At 39.8% G+C, this 27,843-nt stretch overlaps 1 protein-coding gene across 4 annotated transcripts in view; it reads left to right on the top strand.

Moving 5' to 3' along the window:
- The window catches only part of NFIA (nuclear factor I A), a 396,317-nt gene that overhangs the window by 273,750 nt on the left and 94,724 nt on the right, over positions 1-27,843 (top strand). For all 4 annotated transcript variants that reach the window (XM_043877837.1, XM_043877836.1, XM_043877838.1 and 1 more), the window contains exons 5-6: positions 2,021-2,138; positions 8,879-9,006. In XM_043877837.1, coding sequence (XP_043733772.1) covers positions 2,021-2,138; positions 8,879-9,006 — 246 coding nt within the window. The remainder of the gene's footprint in view (positions 1-2,020; positions 2,139-8,878; positions 9,007-27,843) is intronic.

The following is a 27,843-nucleotide window of genomic DNA, read 5'->3' as shown; positions in this document are numbered from 1 at the left end:
GACAGGTGGCGTGTCTAATTTGTAAGTACAGATTTGACAATAGCATTCCTGCACTTTGTTGGTTTTCCTTTGACTAACAATCAATTACATTTGACCAATGCTTACTGACTGCGTCCTAGTGTAAGGGATTGTATTAGATACTAGCAGCATAACCCCAACAGTTCCATTATACTGGAGTGTAATAAGAGCTTCATAGCTTATAAACTTGAGAACTGACTGAACTCAAATTCATATTCCTTAAAGGAATCTACCTACCCTTCATATTGTTATTGTTTTTTTTCAGTTGCTAAGTCATGTCTGACTCATTTGCAACCCCATGGACGGTAGCCCACCAGGCTCCTCTGTCCATGGACTTTCCCAGGCAAGACTACTGGAGTGGGTTGCCATTTCCTTTTCCAGGGGGTCTTCCTGACCCAAGGATTGAACCCATATCTCTTGCATTGGCAAGCGAGTTCTTTACCACCTGACCTTAAATCTCCCCTCTTTCCCCATGTATTGTTAATATACCACATCCTACCAAGTTATTATAATCCAATACACATTTTATGTTCTCTTACCTGTATAAATGCTATTCCCTCTACCTAGAATGCCTCCATTCCTCTAATGGATAAATCCTACTTGTCCTTTTAACATTCTTCCCAGGCCTCACATTTGCTGAGGCCCTTTTACTCCCTTGAATCTCTTATCCCTTGGCTGAGCTAGATACCCACTTCTATGCAGCCATATCAATTTAGGAATAACTCTAGCAAAGGACTTATCGGACTGTATTGAAATTAATCTGTCAGCCTAACTCTCTAGAGCTGTTTCAGGGTAGGGACCATGTCATTCATTTAAGTGTCTTCCTTACCCAGCATAATTCTTGGCAGTAGCAGACTCTCAGTAATCATTGGTTGAAAGAGTGGAAGTCCCTGGTTCATGATTTTCCTAATTATCCTTTCTTCTTATGGATATGAGCCTCTATTTAATTTATTTATATATCCACTTCTATGGGCTTTAAAACTCTCAAACTAATGCCTTGATACAGAAAAAAAAAAAAAATGCATCTATTGCTCCCGCCTTGTATAATCTTTCAAAAGAACAGATTACTTGCATGTATATAATTACACCACTAATTTTACACAGAATTGTCTTTTAAGATTGGTAGATGTTATTTATTCATTTTAAAATATTTATTAAGCTACTCCTGTAAACAGGATATCTAGAGGCTCCAGGACATATAAAAAGTGCAGAGAATCACATCTCACTCAAGGGTCAGCCCTGAAAATCATGTGTAGTCAAAGTTATTTTTAACAGTCCCTTGAATCAGAGGTCGACAAATTTTCCTATATAAATATTTTCAGCATAGTGAACCATATGGGCTCTGTCACAGCTACTCTGCCCTTGCAATGTGGAAGCAGAGATGATATGTAAATGAAGGGGTGAGGCTACCCCAGTACAACTTTATCTACAAAAATTATGGCTCAGGGACCATAGTTTGAGGACCTTGCCTGAACTGGAAGGTGGGACAGACAGTAAAGGTGTATGCAGGGTGCTGAGGTGTTTGGGAGTAAGGGGAAATCACACGTTCTCATTGCGTGAAATTGGGATTGGGTGACCTGCAAAAGATGAATTTGCAATTCAGAACTAATTCCAAAATACAGATGTGTGGAAGCTATCAGGATCACACAAAGCTAGAAAAACCCAGGGAATGCTGGTCATTCAAGAAAGGTAGCAGACCAAAATGTGAAGGTATTTTTGTTAGAAGCATCCAGGAATATGGCAACCTTAGTGACAATTTACCATTACAAAAAAAAGAGGAAAGATGAAAGGTGTGTTATAAAAAATATATGTCCTTCTGATGCAGAGGATTTTTATTGTCAGAATTCTTTTAAGGTCTGAGTTCATTACTGATAAATTTGGATAAGCTAACCATATAAATTCAAATATAAAATGTGTTAAATGTAACACTGAAATATGCTCTCATTGGTCTTTTATTCACAGACCTTACCTGATATTCCTTTCTTTTTTTTTTTAATTCTAGCACCAATAGCTGCAGGAACTGGTCCCAATTTTTCTCTCTCAGATTTAGAAAGTTCTTCCTACTACAGCATGAGCCCAGGAGCAATGAGGAGGTCTTTACCCAGCACGTCGTCTACCAGGTAACGTTACTGTTGGCTCTGAAAGCGGTCAACCTTCATAGTCTACACACCTTGATGTGTAACTCTGGGCCTACTGGACACTTAGCAGCGTGCCTCTGGTAATAGATAGCAGAAGTGGGTTCAGCCCTAATGGATTTTCAGTGTCACTGAGGAGAGAGAGCAGATGCACAAGGCAGCATGCCTATGTGTACGGGGGAGGAGGGGCGCTTCCCAGGTATCTCAGTGATAAGGAATCCACCTGCCAATTCAGGAAATGTAGTTTCCATCCCTGAGTCAGGAAAATTCCCTGGAGAAGGAAATGGCAACCCACTCTGGTATTCTTTCCTGGGAATTCCCATGGACAGAGGAGCCTGTAGGCTGCAGCCCATGGGGTTGCAAATGAGTCGGACATGACTTAGCAACTAAACAACAGCATAAACTCACACACACACACATATATACACACACATACACATATATACATGCAAACTCACACTTACACAGCAGTCAGTCAGTTCTGTGGCATGGGCTGAAAATAGTTAAAGACAGCTTTATCCAAAATGAGCGACTTGTGTTCAGCTGTAAACTGTAAGCATTAATCGGAATTAATGAGATGGAAAGTCATGGAATGGTGTTCTGGGTGGGGTGAAGATATGAGCAAAGACATAGAGGCAGGATGGAGTATGAAAATAGCATGTCCTCAGAAAATTAAGGACAAGGCTTGACTAGGGAAGTGTTTTGGCTAGTTTGGCAGAAAGTTGGCCCTGGGACAACAGTCCCAGTCTCCATGCCCACAGCAAACGTTACTGCTGAGTTTCAGCTCTTTTCCTACGTCTGCGCCCTGAAAGTTCTCAAAATCCGGTCTATTGGAGTTGCTCTGAGAGATGCAACTATTTGATATCCTAGTGTGAAGATGTAAAAGCAAATGCAGCCCGACAGCATTGTGGGGCCAGATCACAAGCACTGTTGCACGGGAGACCTTTAAAAGAGTAAAGCTAAAAGAACACAACCAGATAACAATTCCAGGGTGCTTGATCCCCTTGAGGTCACAAAGCCAAAATCAGAATGAAGCATTTTGCAAGATCCTGTTGTCTCCAGATAACCTGTACCAGAGGGAAAGGGATTAGGCATTAAACCCACAGAATTCTTTTACAAATTGGCTTTAGCACTGGACTGTGACAACAAAGAAAAGAATGGTGCAGAACGATCTTTAATGTTTGTGTACTTTGCAGAAAAACATTTGACAAAGGTATATTCCTCCTAAAGCAAGTGTATTAGGATTTAAAACAATGTCCAGATGATAGAAATTTTCCCTGATAGAGACTCATTTTTACCTTGACTTTATGTATTTTAACCATCATTACTTAAAAAAATTATCATCTTAGTCATTACCAATAACTTGAAGACAGTTAAAGAAACAGTATTTTCCCAAATATAACCACCAAATCCTACCATCATCTTTCACGTTATTTAAATGTACCCCCTAGTTCACTGGGGTATAAAAAAGTTGTCTCCAGCACCATCCACCCCCCCCCACCCCCCGCAAGGAAAACATTTATAACAAAAGAATGAGATTTTGAACATATTCAGGTATTAATACATTCTGAGGATTTTGAATGTTTGCTGATGGAAGGGACATTGTGTGTAACTACACTTAGTCAACATAAAAAAGCTTTGCAAATACTTGTGGTTAGTGATTAATTTAAAAGTTGATTGTTTGTTTTTCATATGTGCTCTGTGCATGTACCATGGACATCCCAGCTTCTCCAGCTGTTTTTTGCCTTTTGTTTCAACTTTCTGTTCTGCCTGGTTCTTAACGTATTTTAAAAAGCTAGTGTCCTTCCCATATTCTGCAAATAGCTAACCCTGATAAGGCAGTAGTTATACACAGCATCAGTAGTTAATAACTTGGTAATATGTTTGTTTTGCTCTCATTAGGCTCTCCTAAGATGATTCTTTTAAAATTATTCTTTAAATATATAGACTCAGCAGAATTATCTGTGTATAGTTGAGGAACTGTGCCCAGAGGAATACCCCAGATTTCTATATAGAAAAGTTCATCAACCAATCAGTCTTTGTTTATGCTGTGCCAGTATTAATTGGTCACCTGCTCTGTGGCAGCCACTGTATTAGGTGCTTTACATACCTGATAGGAGTTTATCTTCACAGTAATTTTACAGTACAGACTGTTGCAGGTAACAATGGGTCAGCCCACAACTCAGAGAAGTTAAGTAACTTGCCCAAGGTCACAGACCAAGTGACCAAACTTGGAGCTCCAAGACCAAACTTGGAGTTACTGGAACTTTAAAACCATGCTATTTTGACACTGAATCCTCTTAGGAATGGGTCTCACTCTTTCAGGAAGGAACAACAGGAAGCCCCCAGAAGGGATTATCTGGCATCTCTACTTTTCATGGACAGTTAGCATTTGCTATTTTGAATTATTATTATCATCTTGGAGGTATGTGCAGTTCCTGCCACCCCTTCTGGACTGCAGATCCCTTAGAGCAGTGGTCCCCAACCTTTTTGGCACCAGGGACCAGTTTCAAGGAAGACAGTTTTTCCACGGATTGGGGTGGGGGGAGTGGTTGGGATGATTCAAGCACATGACATTTATCGTGCACTTTATTTCTCATCTAATGCTGCTGTTGATCTGACAGGAGGTACTGTTCCACAACACGGTGGTTGGGGACCCCTGCCAAACTCTTCCAGTTCAGCTGCAAACACGTATTAAGTCCCAAGGATATGAGATCTGTAAGGCATTATGGATGTAAAGTCAAGTAACAGGAGCTTTGCAGTCTCACGATATAGACTGACGAGTGAATGAAGATTTTTACTTCAAAGCATTAGGAACACTCAGGGAAGAGGCATTTTGCTGTTCTTTAGGGACAAGATAAAGCATCTAGGCTTTGCACATAGTAGGAATTAAGCAAATATTTGAAACGAAGTTAATAGTCTTCCCTTAATTTCTAGGTAGTAATGCTAAAGACAGAACAAATTCCACACCCAAGAAGAGATGGTGTATCATTACTTAAAAGAGTATTTATCCTCCTTCTTGTGTAGAGACCTTACTGGTCCTTTCCTGTGTCCCTCAAGTGTTTCTGGGAGAATAAAATTTGTGTTAGATAGTCAAGAGCAAGAAGCCAGAATTAATAACTGGGGGTTCCCTGGCTGTCCAGTGGTTAGGACTCTGAGATTCCACTGCAGAGGGCACGGGTTCCATCCCTGGTTGGGGAACTAAGATACTGTATGCCGTGCAGCACGGCCAAAATTAAAAAAAAAAAAAAAAGGGACAAAAGTAATGACTGATTCATATCATTAACTGTAGCTTCTGTATTCCTTCCAATAAATATGTTCAAAATCATAGAAGGGGTAATGTAAAACTTGGGATAAAATATACTTTTCTTATCCCAAAGAACTTCATCAAGATAAACCAGCTGTCAGGTTTATGAAGTCAGTAAACTTTGTCCTGGAAGCCCTCCACCCATCACTTCTGGCACTTCTAGTTTTCTTCCCTCCTGGATGTGTTCTCTCCTCTAGCCTGTATCTCCACCTTCCCAACATTTATCCTGTGTCAACCCCTAACAGTCCTTGCTTTCAAACTGAAGGGTCAGCTAATATCTATAGACTCTCTCACCTTTAGGATTTAATAACCACATGAGTAGGGCTTCCTTAGTGACTCAGATGATGAAGAATCTCCCTGCGTCAGGAAGATCCCCTGGAGAAGAGAATGGCTACCGACCCAATCGGATATTCTTGCCTAGAGAATTCCATGGACAGAGGAGCATAGCAAGCTACAGTCCATGGGGTCGTAAAGAGTCGAATGCAATTGAGTAACTAACTCTTAATGCATGTGTATTTGCATTTTATTCTAGAGGACACCAAGGAAATCAAAAGCATTAGAAACTCAGAAAAATATTGATACTTGGAGGACAGGTAATGAAGTTGGCCTTTTGAGTGGATCTCATTGAATCGTGACACTTGGGCGAATCCTTGTCACAAGCACTCATGTGACTGTTTCTAAATCTGTAGCCCAATTCAGCAGTGTTTGAGCATCTGTTATTAGTCAGATACTGTGATAGGCACTAGAGATTTAAAAAAAAAAATCTTGATAATCTCCTTCTCCACAGATCTCAAGCTCCCATCAGAGAATGTAGGTCTTGCCTTTCATTTGCCAGGGAACATAAGAAAATATTTATTCTGTTTCCAATTTGTATTCTTTCAACTTCTAACTAAAATTATTTCAAGTGGCTTTCAATTTAAAAAATACAACAGATAATATTAAATACAGAGAGGGCAGAAACCGTGTGGAAAGATAGGAGAGACTCTTATATCAGGAACCTGAACCCAGAGTTATTCCTTACATTTAGCCCTAAGATTCCTGGTTTCCAAGGCAAGAAGGGAAAGCACTAGGTTATGTAATGTATCTTTTCTAATAAAAGGAAACTAGAAATTCTTTTAAAGATACACATTTTTTTCTGGTTTTATGTAGTAGGAATTTTTTTGTGTATGTTCTTTGATAAAGTACTTCTGTTCGATGCAGTTTTACATAAAATACAGAAAAATTATTTGAGTGGCTCTTTTTCATTAAACTTCAAGGAAAGCCAAGCAAAGGACATTAAATAAGTCATTAGAGGTTTGTTTCTTTGGATACTAAGCTAGCATGCTATAGGTCTGTTGCTTTCCTGCGATTTAGCTTTCATTAGAATAGAGCTTAAAGGCTAACACTCCTGGAATGGCGACTTCAGTAACTAGAATTTCGTATGTTGAACTGGGCCTTCCTCAGTTTTTTACTTGGATGGCTGCAGTGGCCTCTTAACTGTCTCCCGGGGGGAGGTTCTGTTCCCTTCTTTTCCCTTAGCTTTTCAAAAGCCGTCATCTCTGCAACTACCAGAATGACTTTTCTGACAGATGACCCTGACGTCACTTCCTGTTTAGATCTATTCAGGAAGCCTCTGTTGCTTGTAGGATAAAGTCCAGACATACAATATCGTCTATCACCTTCACCCCATCTTTCTCCTGCCACGTTAACCATAGTAAACACCTGTCAGCTCTCTGCGAGTGTCCCACACTGCTTGTGGTATTGTTTCTGCTTGACATGCACCTCCCTCCTGGAGTGATGTTGGGAATGGCTAATAACCTGGGTGATAGGAGCATACCTGTTAGGACAGACCTGCCCTGCCACAGTGCCAAAGCCTGGAATGCCTCTAATGTGCCATACCTTAACCCTTTAGGTTTGGGATCATGAGGCTGTCCTGGGCCAAAGATGGGGTGACAAAGTTGGGGCAAACATGAGGAGCTTGAGAGTGGCACTTTGCCAGTTGATAAAGTATTTCAGTATCTTAAAATCCAGAATGGCTGCCTCAGGAGTGCATCAGCTGAATAATAACCTGTCCCTGCCCTGTTCTTCTTTCTGCCCCGTCTCCTAACCCCCTCTCTTACAGACAGGTCAGGAACCATCTCCTCTGGGCATCATTTCCCGACCTTCTCTGTGTATCATTGTTTTCTTCCTCCATCAAGGAGCCCACTATAACCTCTATGTGGTTCCACCATCATACCTGTATTTCTCTTTGCACAATTTTGTTTACCTCTTGTTCTTCATCCATGAGATTGTAAACCCCATGAAGACAGGAGTTATATCTTATTCATTTCAATATTCTAGCCTTTAGCACTGTGCCTGGCATGTGGGTGGTGCACAATAAATGTTTGATGAATGAACATATGTTAAATATTCTGTACCTGACATGTGAGGAAGAGATTACTCATCTAGTACTCACACCAGGTATGAAATCTACTCCTTCTGGTATGTTAGTTACATAATCAGTTAATACAATTAGAACAACATTAGCAGCATGTAGCATTTCACTACCTTTTAACTCTTGTAACCTCAAATTGGGAGAAAAAGACCTCAGTTCTTTAACTGGAAGAAATAGAATATATTCTGGAGATTTCCCAACCATACTTCTCCAAAACTAAAACATCCCCACTTGATGGCATAGAACTTCATTTTTGGTAATTTCCTTGTAGAGAAGTGGCATGCAAGTCACTGGGCCACTCTTTTTTCCGTATCCCTTATTCTCACAAGGAGAATAAGTAGAATTCTTCTACTTTTGTCTTGGTTCACCATTTTATCTCTAGAGCCTGCACAGTGACAGGAGGCCAGGTCCCAATCTAGGCACTAGAGATAAAACAGTGAACGAATGAGACAAAAGTAGAAGGAAGGTATTGTCACTGTGCAATAAATATTTTTTAAATGAAGAGATCTAAGTAGAAGATGAGAAAATATGGCAAAAAAACAACAAAAGGCAATTCAGGATTTTCTTCAAGGGTTGTGTGCCCTGATTTTTCTCCTTCCTGGGGTGCCAGAGGGGTTGAGTAGATGTCTAGGATCATTGCTGATGGCAACGCCCCAGCTAACACTCTGGGAGATACACATGTGGGCTTACTACCCAGTCTTCCAGGTGGAGACAGGAGACGGAGCCAGCCAGCAGTTCCTCAAAGGAAAAAGGAACCGGATGTGGCAGCAGCAGCAACTCAAGTGACAATAAAAACCAAACCCAGACACTTGGAACAACATACACCCAAGAGTTTGTTCTCCATCCAGTGACTCACTGAACTGAACAGGAGCCCAGAGAAGCCCACGAAACTACACTGAGTTACCCAATTGCTTCCTCCCTTGGCTTTCTTTCCACCAGAGATGCCACGTCCAGGGGAAGGGTGGTTTGGATGGCTTTTAAACATGTACCCGTTTGTTATTTCAGCTCCACGAAGCGCCTCAAGTCTGTGGAGGATGAAATGGACAGTCCTGGTGAAGAGCCATTTTACACAGGCCAAGGGCGCTCCCCGGGGAGCGGAAGCCAGTCCAGCGGGTGGCATGAAGTGGAGCCAGGTAAGCAGGGCAGGCAGCCACTGTGAAGTCTAAGATGTGGTGGGGGGGTGGTGGGGAGGAGGGAGCGACGCCAGGCAGAAAGCGAAGGGAGTGAGCTCAGAGCAGTGGACTTTCTGACTTTCTCCACATGAACATGTGTTTGTACCTGACTGCTGCTTTTATGAAAGGATGGCAGTGCAAGGATGCCATTCAGCTGAGATGAAAGATTGAGAATGGTGTGTAGGGTTTTCTACTCGGAGATGTTTTCACTGCACCGCAATCCAGCGTTCCATTTGCCTTTGCTTTCATTTTATGCTAATTGCCTTTTGGGTTTGGTTTTATCTTTTAATAATCAAAATAAAAATCCATCAACTTTTTCAACTGCATCAGTAGCATTAGAGAAGAAAGAAGGGCTCCCTGTGCAGCAGCTTGCACTTGGATTTTTATAAAATGAGGAAACTTTTAAATATGCTTTGTCATCACAATTCTTTTTCTATTTAAAAGGAACAGCTAAAAGAGAAAATAAAAATAAAAGGAACAGCTATCTTTATGTCTATCTTTCGTGAACTAAGCAAATGATGACTGCTAGTCTAACCTCCTGGGGTAGTTTAGTCCTGACTCTGGAGTCTTGAGCAATGTGACTAATTCTGATATCAGAAGCCTTTTGAAACTTTTCTCAGCGCCTATAACCTCCAGATTGGCAAGGGAGAATCTCTCTGGTACCTTTCTCAATATGCAAAGTCTAATGATGTAGAGAATGGGCTTTGGAAAAAGACAGGCTGAGTGTAATCCTGGCTCCGCTTCTGCTGGCTGTGTAATAATGGGCAAACCACCTAACCTCTCTGAGACCAAGTGTCCCCATTTTTATCATCTGTCAATAATAGTAGGTATGAGAATTAAATAAGGTAATATACATAACCCAACTAAGAATTATACCTAGCACAGTAAGTTTGAAAAGATCTTCCCAATTCTTGCCTCAGAGTAATTCCCTGCAAAAACAAGCACTGAGAAAGTCTCTGAACCCCTTCACCTTCAATCTTAACTCCTTTCTCTCCCCCTAACATATCTAAAGAGAATCTTCAGAGAGTGCGACTATAGTAGGAAGCAACACAGCAGAGGCTTGGGGGATGATGGAACTGTTCTGTATCCTGATTGTGGTGGTGGTTACAAGAATCTATACATGCGTTAACATTCATATTAATAGAAATGCATGCCTTCCACTTCTGAACCCCTAGGCAGTTTTACTGTATGATAATTAAAAATAAAACCTTGGTCCCCACTAGCTGAGTCTTTTATCTTGTTCCCTTTACCAAAATGCAAAGATTTCATTTTGCCTCCCTTCTACCTAATCTTTTTACCTAACTCATCCATTCATTCACTCACGGTTTCACTGGGAACTCTTTTGTGGATGAGGCACTATGCCTGGTTCTGGGAACTCAAAGCTGAATGAGAAGGTTGTGGCTCCTGCTTTCAAGGAATTCACAGTTGGGGTGGAGAACAGACACATAAGAAGATCATTATGTGGTGATACGGGAGGCATAAGGATGGAGTTTAGCCTCTGGTGCCGCCGTTTTCTAAGTATCATCAACATGGTGCTCAGGATGTGATGGGTCTTCTACAGAGGGCTACACATCAGCTCACCCCACACTGAGATCCATGCCAATTTGCTGATAGCAGTCAAGAAATACATTGTGGCCTAAATGAACGTGCTGACCACCCGTGCTGCCAAATGCACATTAGCACGACCTCAGGATAGTGCCAATGAGAAGCTTGTGTGCTGTTAAAAAATTAAAAGATCTAGATGTTCTTTGAACCCTTTTTAAAAGGCCAGTTAAAGTCCTGGCCAGTTTACCTGCTTCTATGAAAGTGAGAATCAAAATATATAGGTTTAGGACATTATGCTTGAGGGTCATACTAACTTGGTTTTACACAGACTGAGCTGCTTTTTTGTGTGTTGATGTATATGAAGCTCCTCTACCAGGAGACTGTCTTTTGGATCCTTAAGTAGATTCCTTTGGGTCTATGTGGGGGCTGTGGGAGTAGGTTGAATATAGAATATGTTGACCTAGTGACTCTTTTATTCAGAGTAATTCTGTTCCTCTCTTCTGCATGTTATGATTCAACTGATCATAAATTTTAACATTTGAATAACTGTATCCCTTATGGTCATTAAATAACTAAAGTCTAATGGCTAAATCCTTTTTGGGAGGATATATATATATATATATATATACACACACACACACACATATACACACACATATATATACACACACACGGTAATTACACTACATATTATACTATATATATACACACACATGCTATATATATGTGTGTGTATATATATATACACACACATATAGTGTAAGCATATAATTAATTGAAGGGGGGGTTCTCTAAGAAAAAAAATTTATACTTTTAGAGAAATCCCTCACAGTTTTACTGTATTCCTGGACTGATGCTCCGTTCTCTATTGCTGTTTCATTGTTGAAAAATGCAGTTTCATGGTATATATGCAGGGGGTGGGAGGGGACAGTGGATAAATTTACATTTGTCCATATTCAGCATAGGAAGTCATAATTGAAACAGGGCCTGAGGGGACATTAAAACTCAACTGAAGGATGTTGTACATGTTCCTGGTGGCTTTGGTGTCAGTAATTCACACCAGCCATTTTAAATGGATAATTTATGCTGCCAGATGGTCCTTTTGGGGGATTTTCCATCTAGCCCAATCCCCTTTTTGGCACAGAGGACACCCTTATGTTGTTCCCACACTGATCCAGGCCTAGCATCTCCCCAGGGATACAGTTCATTGAGTAGGAGGCTTTTAGTGGTCCACACATGTAAATTACCGTCAGAACGTGTTGGGAGTTTATGCATATCTGAAGGCCAGCAGCCTCTTGGTTGCCTACATTTGGAATAATTCTCACAAGCTAGTACTAAAGGATACTTTGTTTATGTCTCAGATGTGACCCAGGAAGCAAGGCCTGTGCTTACTCCTCCACTTAGAAAGCTTCGCATCTGTTTACCTGCCCTCAAATGCTTTTTCAGCGCTCCCCGGCCAAAAGAGGGCCGAAGGTTGCCAGAAGAGACAAATTTCCTGGAGCAACAGGAAGGCTTTGGAAAGTAAAACAAACCAGACATGCAGTAAATTACATGGGCTCTTTCAAATGTCTTTTGTAGTATCCTGTTCCCCATTAGTTTATCTCAGCACTTTTAGTGCACAGCTCTTATTATCTGGGAAGAAGGGCATAGGAGATTAAAGATGATGTTAGTTTAAAAACATCAGACAACCTCAAGCTGACTTTTGCTTCTCTTACAATGCTGCATTTGTTCTCTCCACTTAGTTCGTTTCCCAGTTATCTCAAAACTGGGTTAGATTCGAAGCTTTGAAGCTAATCATGCACTGATGAAATGAGTCCTATGAAATTCTATCAAGCAAAAGTGCACATACCATCAACTCTTGTTTACCTGGACAAATGAAAAACTGCAGAGGAACTGATAATGCAAATGAATAGGAAGGAAACCAAGAGGCAGGCGCCTACACTGGGTCAGATACTGAGCATGGTGCTTTCATATGTATGGCAAAGATTATGGTTACAATTGTTTAAGTACTTCCTGTGTACCAAGTTTTTTTTGTTTTTTGTTTTTTTTAATTGCCCTAAATCATGCAAGTAGAGTGAGCTTGCTTCTGTAGAGATGAAAACTGAGAATTATAAATGTTAGGTGACTTGCCCAGAGCCACACAGATAGTAAACCTGGGGATCCCTAATCCAAATTTCAGTTCTGATTTTGGAATGTAAGTTTTGTCTTCTCTACCCAGTAACCTCTTTTACTGTAAACATTTATGCTTGTATTTTAAGGTCTCATGTGATAGGCTTGTATTGAAATTAAAAACATAACAGTAAAAAATTTTTTAATTGTTCATCAGAAAGACTTGAAAAATCCCCCCACTTCCTTATCCCAAACCCTTGACGTGCACCCAGGTCAGGGAAGGATTGTGGGTTTATTAAATACACATAGGACATAATACATGAGCCAACAGTATTAACTGTTAACAAAGTCAGATATCTGTCATTTTTCTTATAAAATCATATAATCCTCAGGATTCAGATCTTTGTTCAAATAATACATCATCAGTGAGGCTTCCAGTGATTTAAAATAGCTGCTGTTTCTCTTCCATCATCCTATAATTCATAAACTTTTCCTTTATTTATACCATCTTCTCCTGTTATCTTATGTTCTCCTACTTGGATATACACTCTGAGCAGTGGGCCTGAGTCTGTCTTTTCTGCTGCTGTACCCCCAGCATCCCTGACAGTGTCTGGCACATAATAGGTACTCAGTAAATGTTGATTGAGTGAATGAATGAAGCCTATAAAGCAGGGAATTTGGGTGCTTTCCATAAATCTGAAAGCAGACTTTGCCACCAGTAATTCTGTCAGAATTGATGTTTACTATATTCTCAATCTGTAGGCTATTATTCAGTCAAATCCAATTATTAGCAAGTAGTAAACAAAACAATGGGCTTCCCCGGTGGCTCAGCAGTAAAGACTCTGCCTGCCAATGCAGGAGACAGGGAGACACAGGTTCAGTCCCTGGGTTGGGAAGATCGCCTAGAGGAGGAAGCAGCAACCCACTCCAGTATTCTTGCCTGGGAAATCTCATGAATAGAGTAGCCTGGCAGGCGACAGTTCATGGGGTCTCAAAACAGTCAAACAGGACTGAGCAACTAAACAACAAAAGCAAGCCAAACAATTGCTAAGGCTCAACCAAGGGCCCCGTTGACAAGTGGTAGTATATGGCATTTTATTACAGGTATCTGTCACCTCGAAGGGTATTTCGTTAAGTGAATCAAATCCTTTTTTTCTAAAGGTAATACTTTGTTGATTTTTAAGATAATGCTTTTTTTAAAAAATAAAAGGACAATTCATTATCAGAAGCTCTATATCAACAATTCCAGTAATGAATCTTCTGTAGAATGTTTTCTGTAACTTTCTTGATTTTTGTCTGAATATTTTCAGATTTCCATATGAAATTTTCTCCTATAGTAGCTTAATTAACACCCATATAAGACACTATGCAATCTGTATTACGTGAAGTCTAATCTGTTACTCAAAGTATGGTCCAAGCACCAGCAACATGGTATCATCTGGGAGCTTATTAGAAGTACAGAATTTCAGATCCTCCCCGGACCCATGGACTATTAACAAGATCTCTGGATGGTGCTTATACATGTTAGTGATTGAAAAGCCCTGATCTAGGCTCCTTCCTTGACTGTTCCTTTTTGCAAGCTCTTATCACTCAATTCTTGCCTTATCTAGAGGCAACCTGAACTTTCACTGTTGTGCTCCCCAAGCTTTCTCCCTACTATAAGTAGGAATGCCATCAATGCTCTTCTAGATAGACAGAAATCTTACCTATTTTCAGACATGTCAGAGAAGACGGGACCCTCACACAGTGTGGTTCATACCTCAGTACAAGAAAGAAAATGCTTCTGTCTCTCTCGTCTTCCTCCAGTTGAAGTGCATGAAGAAGAAGAGCTGGTCGTCTAATCAATATAATTCAAGTCAAACCAAGTCGTTGAATCTTTATTAAGTGCTGACTGTGTGCAGTGCAGAGTAGATTCAAAGATGACTCCATTGAGTCCCTGTCTTCAATGGCAAACCAGATTTTTTCTGTTGTCAGTCACCATGTGTGAGATGGGAACTGTGGTTTCTGCTCCATCCCTGTCACAAAGTTCAGTTCCATTTAGTCTCTAAGTTGTGTCTGACTCTTTGCAACCCCATGGACAGTAGCCCACCAGGCTCCTTTGCCTATGGAATTTTCCAGGCAAGAATACTGGAGTGGGTTGTCATTTCTTTCTCCAAGGGATCTTCCCCACCCAGGGATCAAATCTGGGGTCTCCTGCATTGCAGACGTATTCTTTACCGACTGAGCCACCAGGGAAGTCACAAAGTTATGACAGTTAAATGATCAACTTGAACTTCTGCTCCAAGTGCCTAAGTCCTTTGTTAAAATTAATATTCTCTAATTGTATGAACTATTGTTAGGATTATTGAGGGAGACAGACCTTCCCAGCTCATGGTGGTTGAAAGCCAGCAGGATTAAATGCTACAGGGGTAAAAGGAGAGAGTGGTTCAACCTGACTTTAGAATTAGGGACACTGTCTGCAGAAGGAGGCAGTGAAACTGGATTTCCACTGGACCTCAAAGGAAAAACGTTCACAAACTTGAAAGTGATACATGATGTCTCTTAATCTTTCAGTCATTGGTATACACAAATTTGTATTCTCCATATATCTTTTTTTCCTAAAATATATATATATATATATATATATATATATATATATCTTACAAGGCAGTTTTGTGGCTGTCCTGTGAAGCTTCTCAGGTTCTCTGTGTTCCCAAAATTGACTCCTTTGAGGGTTCAGTGAGTTTCATGGATTACTCAGTTGCACCACTTCCTGCATTTGACACATACATACCAGTCAATATTAGAATAAGTGTATTTTTTATTGTGGAAAAATATGTGAAATTATAAAACTTTTTCAGTGAAATTTAATTCTGTGTTTGAAAAGAGGAGGTTCTTACTCCTTAAATTTTCTCCTGTAGAAAAATGTTCAGAACTCTAGCATGGCTTCAATTATTTTGTGATTGTAAAACTTTATTAACAGACACTGTTATTTTAGCCAAGATGCTGGAAGTTCTGCACGGTTCAGTGAAAAGTTTTAAAGTCAAATTTGGTAAGTAGTAAGTTTAGCTGTAGTTCTTTTCTTAAAAACTTTCAGAGATAAACTTCTTTAAGAAATAGATTTCTTCCCAAAGGCATCAGTTCAGTTCAGTTTAGTTCAGTCGCTCAGTCGTGTCCGACTCTTGGCGACCCCATGAACCACAGCACAGCAGGCCACCCTGTCCATCACCAACTCCTGGAGTTTACCCAAACTTATGTCCATTGAGTCAGTGATGTCATCCAACCATCTCATCCTCTGTTGTCCTCGTCTCCTTCAGCCCTCAATCTTTCCCAGCATCAGGGTCTTTTCAAATGAGTCACCTCTTCGCATCAGGTGGCCGAAGTATTGAAGTTTCAGCTTCAACATCAGTCCTTCCAATGAACACCCAGGACTTATCTCCTTTAAGATAGACTGGTTGGATCTCCTTGCAGTCCAAGGGACTCTCAAAAGTCTTCTCCAACACCACAATTCAAAAGCATCAATTCTTTGGCACTCAACTTTCTTTATAGTCTGACTCTCACATCCATATATAACTACTGGAAAAACCATAGCCTTGACTAGACAGACCTTTGTTGGCAAAGTAATGTCTCTGCTTTTTAATATGCTGTCTAGGTTGGTCATAACTTTCCTTCCAAGAAGTAAGCATCTTTTAATTTCTTTGCTGGAATCACCACTGCAGTGATTTTGCAGCCTAGAAAAATAAAGTCAGCCACTGTTTCCTCATTTATTTGCCATGAAGTGATGGGACCAGATGCCATGATCTTAGTTTTCTGAATGTTGAGCTTTAAGCCAACTTTTTCACTCTCCTCTTTCACTTTCATCAAGAGGCTCTTCAGTTCTTCTTCACTTTCTGCCATAAGGGTGGTGTCATCTGCATATCTGAGGTTATTGATATTTCTCCTGGCAATCTTGATTCCAGCTTGTGCTTCCTCCAGCCCAGCATTTCTCATGATGTGCTCTGCATATAAGTTAAATAAGCAGGGGGACAATATACAGCCTTGACATACTCCTTTTCCTATTTGGAACCAGTCTGTTGTTCCATGTCCAGCTCTAACTGTTGCTTCCTGACCTGCATACAGGTTTCTCAAGAGGCAGGTCAGGTGGTCTTGTATTCCCATCTCTTGAAGAATTTTCCACAGTTTATTGTGATCCACATAGTCAAAGGCTTTGGCATATTCAATAAAGCAGAAATAGATGTTTTTCTGGAACACTCTTGCTTTTTCGATGATCCAGCAGATGTTGGCAATTTGATCTCTGGTTCCTCTGCCTTTTCTAAAACCATCTTGAACATCCAGAAGTTCACAGTTCACATATTGCTGAAACCTGGCTTGGAGAATTTTGAGCATTACTTTACTAGTGTGTGAGATGAGTGCAATTGTGTGGTAGTTTGAGCATTCTTTGGCATTCCCTTTCTTTGGGATTGGAATGAAAACTGACCTTTTCCAGAGGAACAGCAGTCCTCATTTTTGAAAGTTAAAATTAAGCACTATAATAATACATTGTCTGTTCTTATCACAATTATTAAGTCAAGGTATACATTTTTAAAGGTATTTTTAGAAGAATAATTGATAAACAGTGGGTCAACCAGAAGCCCAGGACATTTAGAACCAGAGTTCAAGTGTCACAACTGCTAGGAACACAGTTGCATTTTGCAGACTTAGGTTGGTTCATTGTAGTTTTCAGTATTCCATATGAAGTTCACTTGATTCCCAACTCCGCTGGTGCTAATTTGACTGCTAATAGTCATTCATCAGTTGTAAGAGTGGGGAAAGTTTACCAGCTTAAACTTATAGCTGAGACACATGAGCAGAGGCCCATTATCAATGCCAATAAAAAGGCAGCAGACTAGTAACAATAGTCCATTGATCATGGACACTCAGTTGCACTGGCATATATTAAGGTAAATGATTAAGCCTCCCACAGTCTCCTGCTGTAATAGGAAGAGTCACTGTTACAGAACACTGCCATAGGATCAATGTCTTGGCTTTTCTTCTGCATTTGTAGAGCATTGGGAAATCATCCTTGTGTGACAGCATTGTCTCCCATTACCTCTTTGATATTGGCGCCTGCCACGTAGAGGCCAGTGCAGCAGGGAGCACCACCACAGTGGCAAGGGTTCTCGCTCTCTAGTGACCCTCTGTTAGCAGGGAATTTCAGCCAAATAAGGGGCTGTGAGAGATGAACTATATTACAAGATGAGCACTCCTTACCTACCCTTCAAAAATGTTCGTATCTTCTTTATCAAGGCTATTTTTTAAAGCTAAAAAAGGGAGCGAGAATAACATATTCTAATAAAAGGTTACCTATTAAAAGAAAAGAAATACTCTTCCCACGTAAATGCATGTACACTATATGTGTGTGGATGTGTGTTTGTCAGAGATATATAGATATAGATATATGGTACCATATATATATATGGTAAAGCACCATCCAAAAAATAACTGTTGTATTCCTGAAGCCAGTTAAAGCACCTGGCACATGGTAACCATTCAATCAAGATTTGTTGGCTAACTGAATAAGTAATAAGATGGGAACCGCACATGTCTTTTCTTGTCTTTTGAGGAGGGCAAAGTGCTCAGGAAGCGGAGCGCTGCTACATTTGTTCAGTGATTGAGTGCATTCGTCGAGTGAATGAGTGCAGCTCAACGTGCATCAGAAAACTCAGATGCACGATTTTGTGAATACAGAAGCTCCCACGAAAACAGATGCTGCATTTTAGCTTGTCTCGTCTGAATAAATAAATTACCCAAGCCTCCAAATATTTTATTTCATGTTTGAAAACGAAGCTGTGTGAATATTCTAGAAAGCAGGAAGGAAAAGTGTATCTTATACCTTCGATTTACATGGGGAATCGTCCTCCCTCTCCTGTTCCTGTCACCGTCTTCAGCACAGCCCCCGTGCCTTAGGTGGCAAAGAGCTGGCTCATCAAGTGGCCTTATTTAGCACATTGTAAGGAGCTTTCAAGTAAATTTCATTCCAACCACAACAATCTTCCTGTGCTTGCTGGGGAGGGATTAAATAAAAGAGAAATAACATGTATTATAAAGAGGAGAAAAATACAATTGAGATTCAAAATCCTCCAATTCTTCTGTTATGAACAAGCCTTGGATTTTTAGCAAATGACTTCTCTGAATTTTCATTTTCTCATATGTCAACAATGGGTTCTTTAAAACAGCTAGCCTTCCTGACTTGTAGCTTTGAAAAGATCGTATGAGATGATAATAAAAACAGGAGCTACCATTAATTAAGTACCAGCTGTGTGCAAAGTACTGTGCGTGGCACAAAGATAAAGGTGTTTCTAATAAATGTAAAGTATACTTGTAAACATAAAGCTTTACACCTATATATATCCCTTTTTCAAAATGCTGAAGTGCTATGTGAGATTAATATGTGTGCTGTGTACTCAGACACTCAGTCATATCTGACTCTGCGACCCCTTGGACTGTAGCTGACCAGGCTCCTTTGTCCGTTGGATTCTCCCAACAAGAATACTGGAGTGGGTTGCCACTTTCTCCTCTAGGAGATCTTCCCGACCCAGGGATTGAACCTGCCTCTTCTTGCGTCTCCTCATTGGCAGGGGGGTTCTTTACCAACTGCACCACCTGAGATGTTCATGTGAGTTTAAGACACTGTGAAGTTAAATTGAAAGCCTATTATACACATTTTCATCTGTTATATATAAAGCACTGTGCAAGATGATAGAAGGCATATAAAAATAGATAAGACAAACCTTCCACCTCAGAAAAAGAACGGTAACTGGTTAAACCAGTACCCAGTTCTACAAGGACTTGAGTGTGTTAAGAGTCACGTAGTTTAGGAGTTGATTCGTTGGCTTAGACTACTATCCTCCACTGTAATTGCTTCAAGAGCAGATGTATCAGCCATTCCATTATTAAAGGAGCGTCAGTGAACGCTGTCCCCATTTCCTCCCTTTCAAACTATCTTATCTTTCTTTATCTCTGAAAAACAGGTAGAACACTGATGTGTAGGCAACATTCAGAAAGCGTACAGTGCAATGCCATCCCATTCCAGCAAAAGATTTAGCTCTCTGCACCCATGGACTCAGCCCCTTCCTAAAGCAGTTCTGACTTGCAGATAATGAAATTGGGCGGCATCAAAGCAAGTATTTACTTAGAGGAAACAAAATTATTCTGCAGTGAGATTAAATTCACCAAAGGGAAAAAAAACCAGAAAGTATAGTTGGAAGAGAAGAAACAAAGGATACGGATAGACAAACATATAGGTAGATAGATAACGACTTACCTAAGAATTTCCTGTGTTGATTTTTCTATATATAATAGATTTTATTTACCTAATAAATATTAATAAATACTTGTAGAATTCAGGAGGTATGGTTAACCTCTGATATAAAGAGCAAAAAATGCTTCTTTAGTGTCCCTACTTCCTCTGGTCTGTTCTATGAACACAGTGTAGGTATTTCCTAGACATGAGTAATACCACACTCTGATTAATAATAAAAGATAAATTTACCTTTATTTTGTCATTGGAATGCTGCTAAAAATTTAAATACGTGTTTTATTAGAAAGAGCTAATGTTTATTGGGACTTCCCTAGTGGCTTAGGCAGTAAAGAATCTGCCTGCAATGCAGGAGACCAGGTTTGATTCTTGAGTCAGGAAGATCCCCTGGAGAAGGGAATGGCTGCCCACTCCAGTATTCTTGCCTGGAGAATTCCATGGACAGAGAAGCCTGATGGGCTGCAGTCCATTTTGAGCACTTACATATCTATACGTATACACACATATCACTAATAATAATAAGTACAGATCACTAATAATACTATTTGCAGACTTAACTTCCCTCTTGCAGGCCTACACCCTGGTGATTCTATTTAAATGTTAAATAATCAAGTATAATATTGTCACTTTATATGGGGGAAAGTTTCTCTCTCTTTTGGCCATCAGTGTTTTTAATAAAATCAGTTTGTAATACTGAGTTTGAGGCTTTCTATGGGGATGGGAGCAAAAAGGAAGAGAAGTCCTCAGGCGTACACAGGTCTCAGGAGTCGGTAACTTTCTGCCCCGTGCAGTCCAGCAGTTTCTGATGCAATGGTGTGCTTTCCTGCTCAGCAGAGAATTACAATAATGCCTATTTATCCAACTCTATCTACCCATGGATTTCAAACACATCATAAGTTCGTCAATTAATCGAAGACATGGCACCCTTTTGGAGATGATGGGTGAGTTACATCCTCAAAGATGACGAGAAATGCTCACATTGATGTCGTAAATCAGTAGGTACTAAAAGTGGAGAGCGTTCTCTCCTGTACCGAGTCACAGAGTATGTCTCTGGGACAGGAGAAAACTTCAGGAGTGAAAAAATAAAATCTTTAATTTGATGAAATATTAAACCCTGATAGAATAACTGAAACATGTTTAAATACAGTTATTCAGCTTGCCTCTTGAAAGTATTACTGATCTCCCTTTTGTAACAATTAAACCCCCACTCTGAAACGTTTGGATTTTTAAATCCTTGGTTACTTTGGTTCCCTGTTCTCTGGGTCTATTTGGAGTGGGTGACTCTGTGCTGTGGTCCAGCACCTCCAGCCACAGTGGAGACGGGCTTCGCAGACAGCTGCGAATGTCCATTCAGATGATCCTCCACATTTTAATGTGATCCAAACATCTCATTGTCCTTCATTTGGAAGGAACATGCCAACCTCTAGGGATTTTCCACTTCGTATCTACGGAGAGGTGACGCTTTTTCATTTGCATCCTTGGAAACACACTCAAGTCATTAGACTTTTAAGGAATGGCAACCCAATATCCATTTGTAATCTGAAGTGTCCTCTGCAGCACCAGATGATTCTGCAGTGTTAGTTGTCGACCCCGAAATCACTTCGCTGTGATGAGCTTCCAAGATGAATGCATTCTAGGATATCATAATTACTTATGATTTAATGCCCATTAGAATTCGCAGGCTGCCTTTCAGCCATTTCATGAACCTGAGCGAAGAGACAGTTTATCAAAATGGCTGTGCCGTGTCCCTCATGTTTTAACACTCTTTAGGGACTAACATAAGCAGCACTTCATGTTCTAATGTCAAAATACACGTGTGAAGATTAAAAGTAATATGGGATGTATAAGAATACTTTTCAGGGCCAGCTATTCTTTGATATTTATCACTTCATAGCAAAGACACCTGCTTCTAATTTTAGGAGTTCTTTTTGCCAGTGGGTGATTTCTTTTTTTCTTCAAAAATGAAATTGTATCCTCAAAAGACTTAACTGGTCATTTTTCTCCTTTTGATGTGCTTGATATTTTTATGAGTTCGTCCATTGGCATTGAAGCCTTAACATGCCTTTAGTTTAAAAAGAAATCTTTATAACACATAATTATTATATTGGGTCACATAAATTTCTATCCTAGCCACACATTTGGAGACTTTTGCAGAGATAAAAGTTGTTATAAATGTCATTATCTTCCACTTGGACTAATTGATAGTTGTCTTAAGTTGACCAAAGCCTGAGAAATAAACTCTCCCTGTGGGAGAGGTTCAGCAACTTACCCTCAGTACATATATTAGGTTGTTTTTCACATTCAGTTGGTGACAGTTATTATTTGAGGGTTGGTAAGTGGAACCAAAAAAAAAAAAGAGAGAGAGAGAGAGAGAGGATCCTAGGTTTGTCTGTTTAAATACATATGAAAATAGTCCTTTGGCTTGGGAGGTAGCCAGCCTACTTGTAGAGTCCAATGTGGTTTGCTTTCTTGTTTTTATCATGCATGAAGACCTTTTCCTAAAAGGCACTGGGTAAAGTGAATTATTCAAATAGAAAAAGATGCAAAAGATGGTATCTTGCTAGCATCCCATTCTGATTGGCCCATGGAGAGTTGTCTGTATAAAATTGGATCCTTGTGTTGGGTTCCAAAAAAAGGTGTGAATATGAAGGAGAAGTGCTAAATCATGACTCCAGAGAAAATGTCGGCCATGAGCAGTTTTTAGTTTAAGTGAAAACCAAACTTCAGGATTTGGACAAATAAGACAAGGCGAAAAAAGGGTGAATCATTAACTCTAGTATAAAATTGTTATAGTGATCAAGTTTCAGCAGACTTGCATAAGATGCTCAACAAAGACTGTGCCTGAATGGAACTTACTCATTTACTTAATTGATATGAAAAGCTTTGCCAAGCATTTACCCTTTATGTCAGATAAGTAATTTTTAATAAAATATTTCCGAGATATGAAGACAGTTAAGAAAACAGCACGGTTTTTAATAATTGCACTCCTAAGTAAACGGATCTATCATTATGTTGTCACAAAGAATGACAGTGAGCAGAAACATCCTGCTAATCCCTCTCTGATAAGTGTTCAGTGTAATTAGACAGACACCATCTTGTCTGTTGAATGTAGCATTCATCAGAAGTGCAACTTTACACAGAATCCTCTTTTCTGATATGTCATTTTGCTTCTGAAAATGACTCATGTAGTTGTGCGCAGCTATTTCCTTTTGATTTTATGTTTTTGTTTGTTTTAGTAGTTTTTAACGATAATGTGGACCTTTTGTATCCACAAAGCTGCATTTGAGGTTAGCAGTTCATTTTGTTTTGCCAACTGTCAGAATCATAAACCTGCTTAAGTATTTTTTAGCTTGATCATTTCAAATGACCTGTTGGTCACTTCAAATGAAATGAAAGTATGACTGAAATGAAGGTATGACTTTTAGCGAGAGGTCTTCTTATGAGGAAGAAGCCAGTTTTCTGCCTTTAATAAGAGCCCCAAAGAGAACATGTTTCCGTGAAAATGTTTAATGTTAAAATGATTAAATATATTGCCCCCTTCCAGCATCCCCAGGCATAGCTTAAAAAAAAAAAATCCGTTTCCTTTTTCCCTGTGGTTTGTATCCTGAGCTATGAACTACTGCATAGTTATAAAGTGTTATCCACTCAGTTCATTGCATGGCTCTACTTCCCCACTTTCTCAACGACTCAAAGGCCTTTGAAGGCAAAGAATAGGGTTATTGAAGGATGGCAGGCAGATTTCACTAAGTAACATAACAGGTGGAGGTCAAAGTAGTTTATTTGTGGAGATGAACAGAGTGCAGAGATGAAAAATCAAATGCTTTGCCATAATAAGGTTTAGCAAGAAAATGCTGACTACACTAAGCTGAGATTCTAGCTGACAGAACCTTTTCTAGCGTTCATTACTTGATTTCACAGTTCAAGCAATTTGAAGAGACCTAAAATTATATTTCTTTTTTCCCTTATGAAATGTTCACATCAGTTTTCAGATTTTAAATAAAATGATGGGTGCTCTGCTTGTAACCAAGGAACATTAGGACTTAATAGATTCCCAGTGTAGGCATATCCCAAGCATGGAATGTCACAGACTGTGCATCTCTTACAAATTAAATTCTACCAGCAGGCACCTTAAACTCCAAGCTTTCAATCATGTTTTAACTGACAGAGTGAACATATTTTGATAAACACTTAACTCCACATCATCTAAATGAATATTGTGAGTCGAGAAAAGTCTCTAAAAGGTTATTTACCAAGTTTGAGCACTGGCTTACCCTCAGCTTGTTGAAGATAAAGAGGAAAGAGCATTGTTGGTTTTTTTTCCCTTTATGCAATTCATGTATTTGTAGAGTGCATGTGCTTTGCTTTTACAACTTAAAAGAGAGTTAAACATGCTGATAAAATATATCAAAGTAAGATTTATCTGCAGTTCTATAGCAGGACCAAAAAACTAAAAGGTTATTTGGTGGCATATAGACCAAAGCTGTCGAATGGAACTGTGTGCAGTGATGCAACATGTTCTAACTCTGCACTGTCCAATACTGTAAGAGCTAGCCAAATAAGGCCATTGAGCACTTGAAATGTGGCTGTGCTGAGCCACTGAAGTTTTTAATTGATTTAATTTTAATTAATTTAAAAAGTAACCACATGTGGCTAGTAGCTACCATATTGGACAGAGCAGATATAAACCAAACATATGTATGATTGAGTTTTTTACTTTTCATCTGGGTATCTAGATAGAATGAATAAAACATTATGCTATATTGTACTATTTTTTCATGCAAAGAAAATAGTTTAGTTTTCTCAGTAATTTCTTTTTCATTCTCAGTCCTCTGTGAATGTGTGTGAGTGCTCTGTTGAGCCAAAATCAATCCTTCCCTGAATACATGGGAGAGGGTGAGATGGTTAGGGAGAAGATAGGGTGGGTAGGGAATCTCCAACTTGTAACTATATGGAACCTAAAATGCAATAGCTGACTCATTGAAAAAGACCCTGATGCTGGGAAAGATTGAGGGCAGGAGAAGGTGGCAACAGAGGATGAGATGGTTGGATGGCATCACGGACTTAATGAACATGAGTTTGAGCAAACTACAAGAGATAGTGAAGGACCGGGAAGCCTGGCGTGATGCAGTCCATGGGGTCACAAGGAGTCGGACATGAGTGAGCAACTGAACAACAACAAGAACAGAATCCTGACAGTGTGGTATGCGTACTTACCCTGAAAGGAAAGGAAATCTCCTCAAGTCATGAGACTTCATTGTTGGCTCAGGAACCAGATTTTTTTGTATGGCATTTTCCTTGTGTCTATCCTTCACTCTCTCTGGTTGTAAATTTTCACTTAACAAGTGAACATTTGGAATACATTAGAGAACTCATCATTTCTTTTCTCCTGAATCATCCATATAATTTTTAACTCCATTCTCCCATTTTTTTCTAAATTGAAGAAATCACTTGTGTCCAAGCCTTTTAAATTACCTGAACTTCTTTATGATGTGATAATTCTTTGAGGGGTCCTTTCAGCTCATTTTAAATGGTTACGTATAGAACAAGAAGGATACACCTCAGAAGCTGTATTAACTCATTTTATTCTCTCCATCATAAAAATGATTTTAAAAACATTTTTATTCACTGAAAAAGGTTAAAAGTCAAAATAGTCTGAATGTTTTACCTTTTTGTATTGTTGAGTGTGCTAATCATAATAAATTACTTTAGAATGAACCCTAATGGGTTTTACCATTAGGACACAATTCTAGGGTGAATACAGCATCTTGAACTAACTCCTCCTATCGCACAGTATGTGTTGATAGCCACAAAACTGGATGGTCCTTTGACTGTGGGATTAATCTATCCAATCACAGTCTTTATTTAGCATCACAGTTGGAGATGATCTCATATAAAGTCTAGCTGAAATGGCCCTAGAATGGTCCTGTTCTTGCTTGGGGGGCTAGAGACTGGGACAGTGCTCTGCATCGAGAAGCTGAGCGTCTGGGTGTAAATCTGCTGGTGGTAGGTGACTTGCGAAATAGAGTGCGGGTCGTCAGCTTTCGTTTTGTGCTTGAGAAGAGGCACTGCAGTTTATGCCGACAACATTAGTCTGACAGCTATGACTGGTGTATCCATTCCCCACACTTAGACCTGGAGGTAGAAGGGAATCTGAAGACCCGAATGTAGAGAGAACAGTCAGGACGGCAGTTAGCATGTTATTTAGGCTGGAGAAAAATGTTTACGTACCATTAATAAGCTCTGTTTTAAACCAGCCTGTGATCGGTTTGTAGCAGTAATGGAAGCTTTTTTCAGAAGTCGGTGCCTGGGTGAAATAGTACACTGAAGGAGGAAGGGCTTTGGCTAGCTGAGTTGAAATCCTGGCTCCTTCACGTACTAATCTTGTGGCCTCTCACCCTCTCTGGGACTTTGCTTGCTCAGTCATCCTCCCACCAAGACACGGCCTTCTGCCCACCTGCTGGACACTTCCATCAGTAGGCCAGCATGCTTCACTGTCTCCGACTGCTTCCCCCCTTCTCCCTAAAGCTACTACCCTAATTGTCTGCTTCCCTTTACAGACTAACTTCATGAGAGTTGACTATACCGATTGTCCTGCTTCTTCCCTTCCTGTTGATTTTTGCAGGCCATTCTAACCCATCTCGGAGAAGGCAATGGCACCCCACTCCAGTACTCTTGCCTGGAAACTCCCATGGATGGAGGAGCCTGGTAGGCTGCAGTCCATGGGGTCGCGAAGAGCTGGACACGACTGAGCGACTTCATTTTCACTTTTCACTCTCATGCATTGTAGAAGGAAATGGCAACCCGCTCCAGTATTCTTGCCTGGAGAATCCCAGGGTCGGAGGAGCCTGGTAGGCTGCAGTCCATGGGGTCGCACAGAGTCGGACATGACTGAAATGACTTAGCAGCAGCAGCAACACCTAACCCATCTTCCATGCGCCTCACTCTCACAGAGCTCGTTTATTCTCATTATGCTTGACCTCTCAACAGCACTTACCTCTCTCCATCACAACTGTCTCCTTGAAATACTTCTCTTAGTTTCTGTAAAACTGCACTTTCCTATCAGTGAAATACCTCTACTTAGTTACCTACTTTGACACCAATGTTAGTAGCTCAGAGGTCTCCCTTGATGTCAAGACTTACTGAATTTTAAATAATTATGTGTGTTAGCCACATACCTTTGATTAAGTGAGGTATTTCTGCATTATCATAAAGACTAGGCTTGGAGTGTATCAGTGACTCTTAAAAGAAGAATTGTGATCCTTTCTGCTAATGTCTGCAGGAGGCTATTGAGAAAACAGGGTGTTGAATAGGGAAGAGGCCTGTTGTATATATTAATGTATATATTTGCTATTTTAGAGCTTAACATATTTGGATCATTATCTATTAGAAGACTTCTAAGTCTGTGTGATATTTTTCTTTTGGAGGTTCTGTGTTAGAATTACTGGTAATATATTCAGTATGTTTAATAAAATCCTAACTGATTCCTACTAAGGCCAAGTAAAACCTTTGGTATATAAGACAAGATGATTCCTAGTACTGTACTTCAGAGTCATTTTAATATTTTGCATACTCTTTTGAAGCTGATAATCACTTTTCTTTGACTATTTTCTTTGGATATCAGAAAGTTAAACTATAACGATATTTTGTTGCCTTAAATAGGACATTGTTTTTATAGTGTACAAGGGAAACTACAGGAGGGAGTGTGATATTTAACAAAATAATACAAGCTTTAGAACCTGAGAGACCTGGGTCAGAATGATCACTTAATGGCTGTATGATCTTTTAATTTTTATTTTATGTTGCAGTGTGGTCAATTAACAATGATGTGCTAGTTACAGGTGTATGGAAAAGAATGGCTGTATGATCTT

This window comes from Cervus elaphus, chromosome 20 (assembly GCF_910594005.1).
Source record: "Cervus elaphus chromosome 20, mCerEla1.1, whole genome shotgun sequence".
NCBI lineage: Eukaryota > Metazoa > Chordata > Mammalia > Artiodactyla > Cervidae > Cervus > Cervus elaphus.
This window is presented reverse-complemented; position numbering and strand designations above follow the sequence as displayed.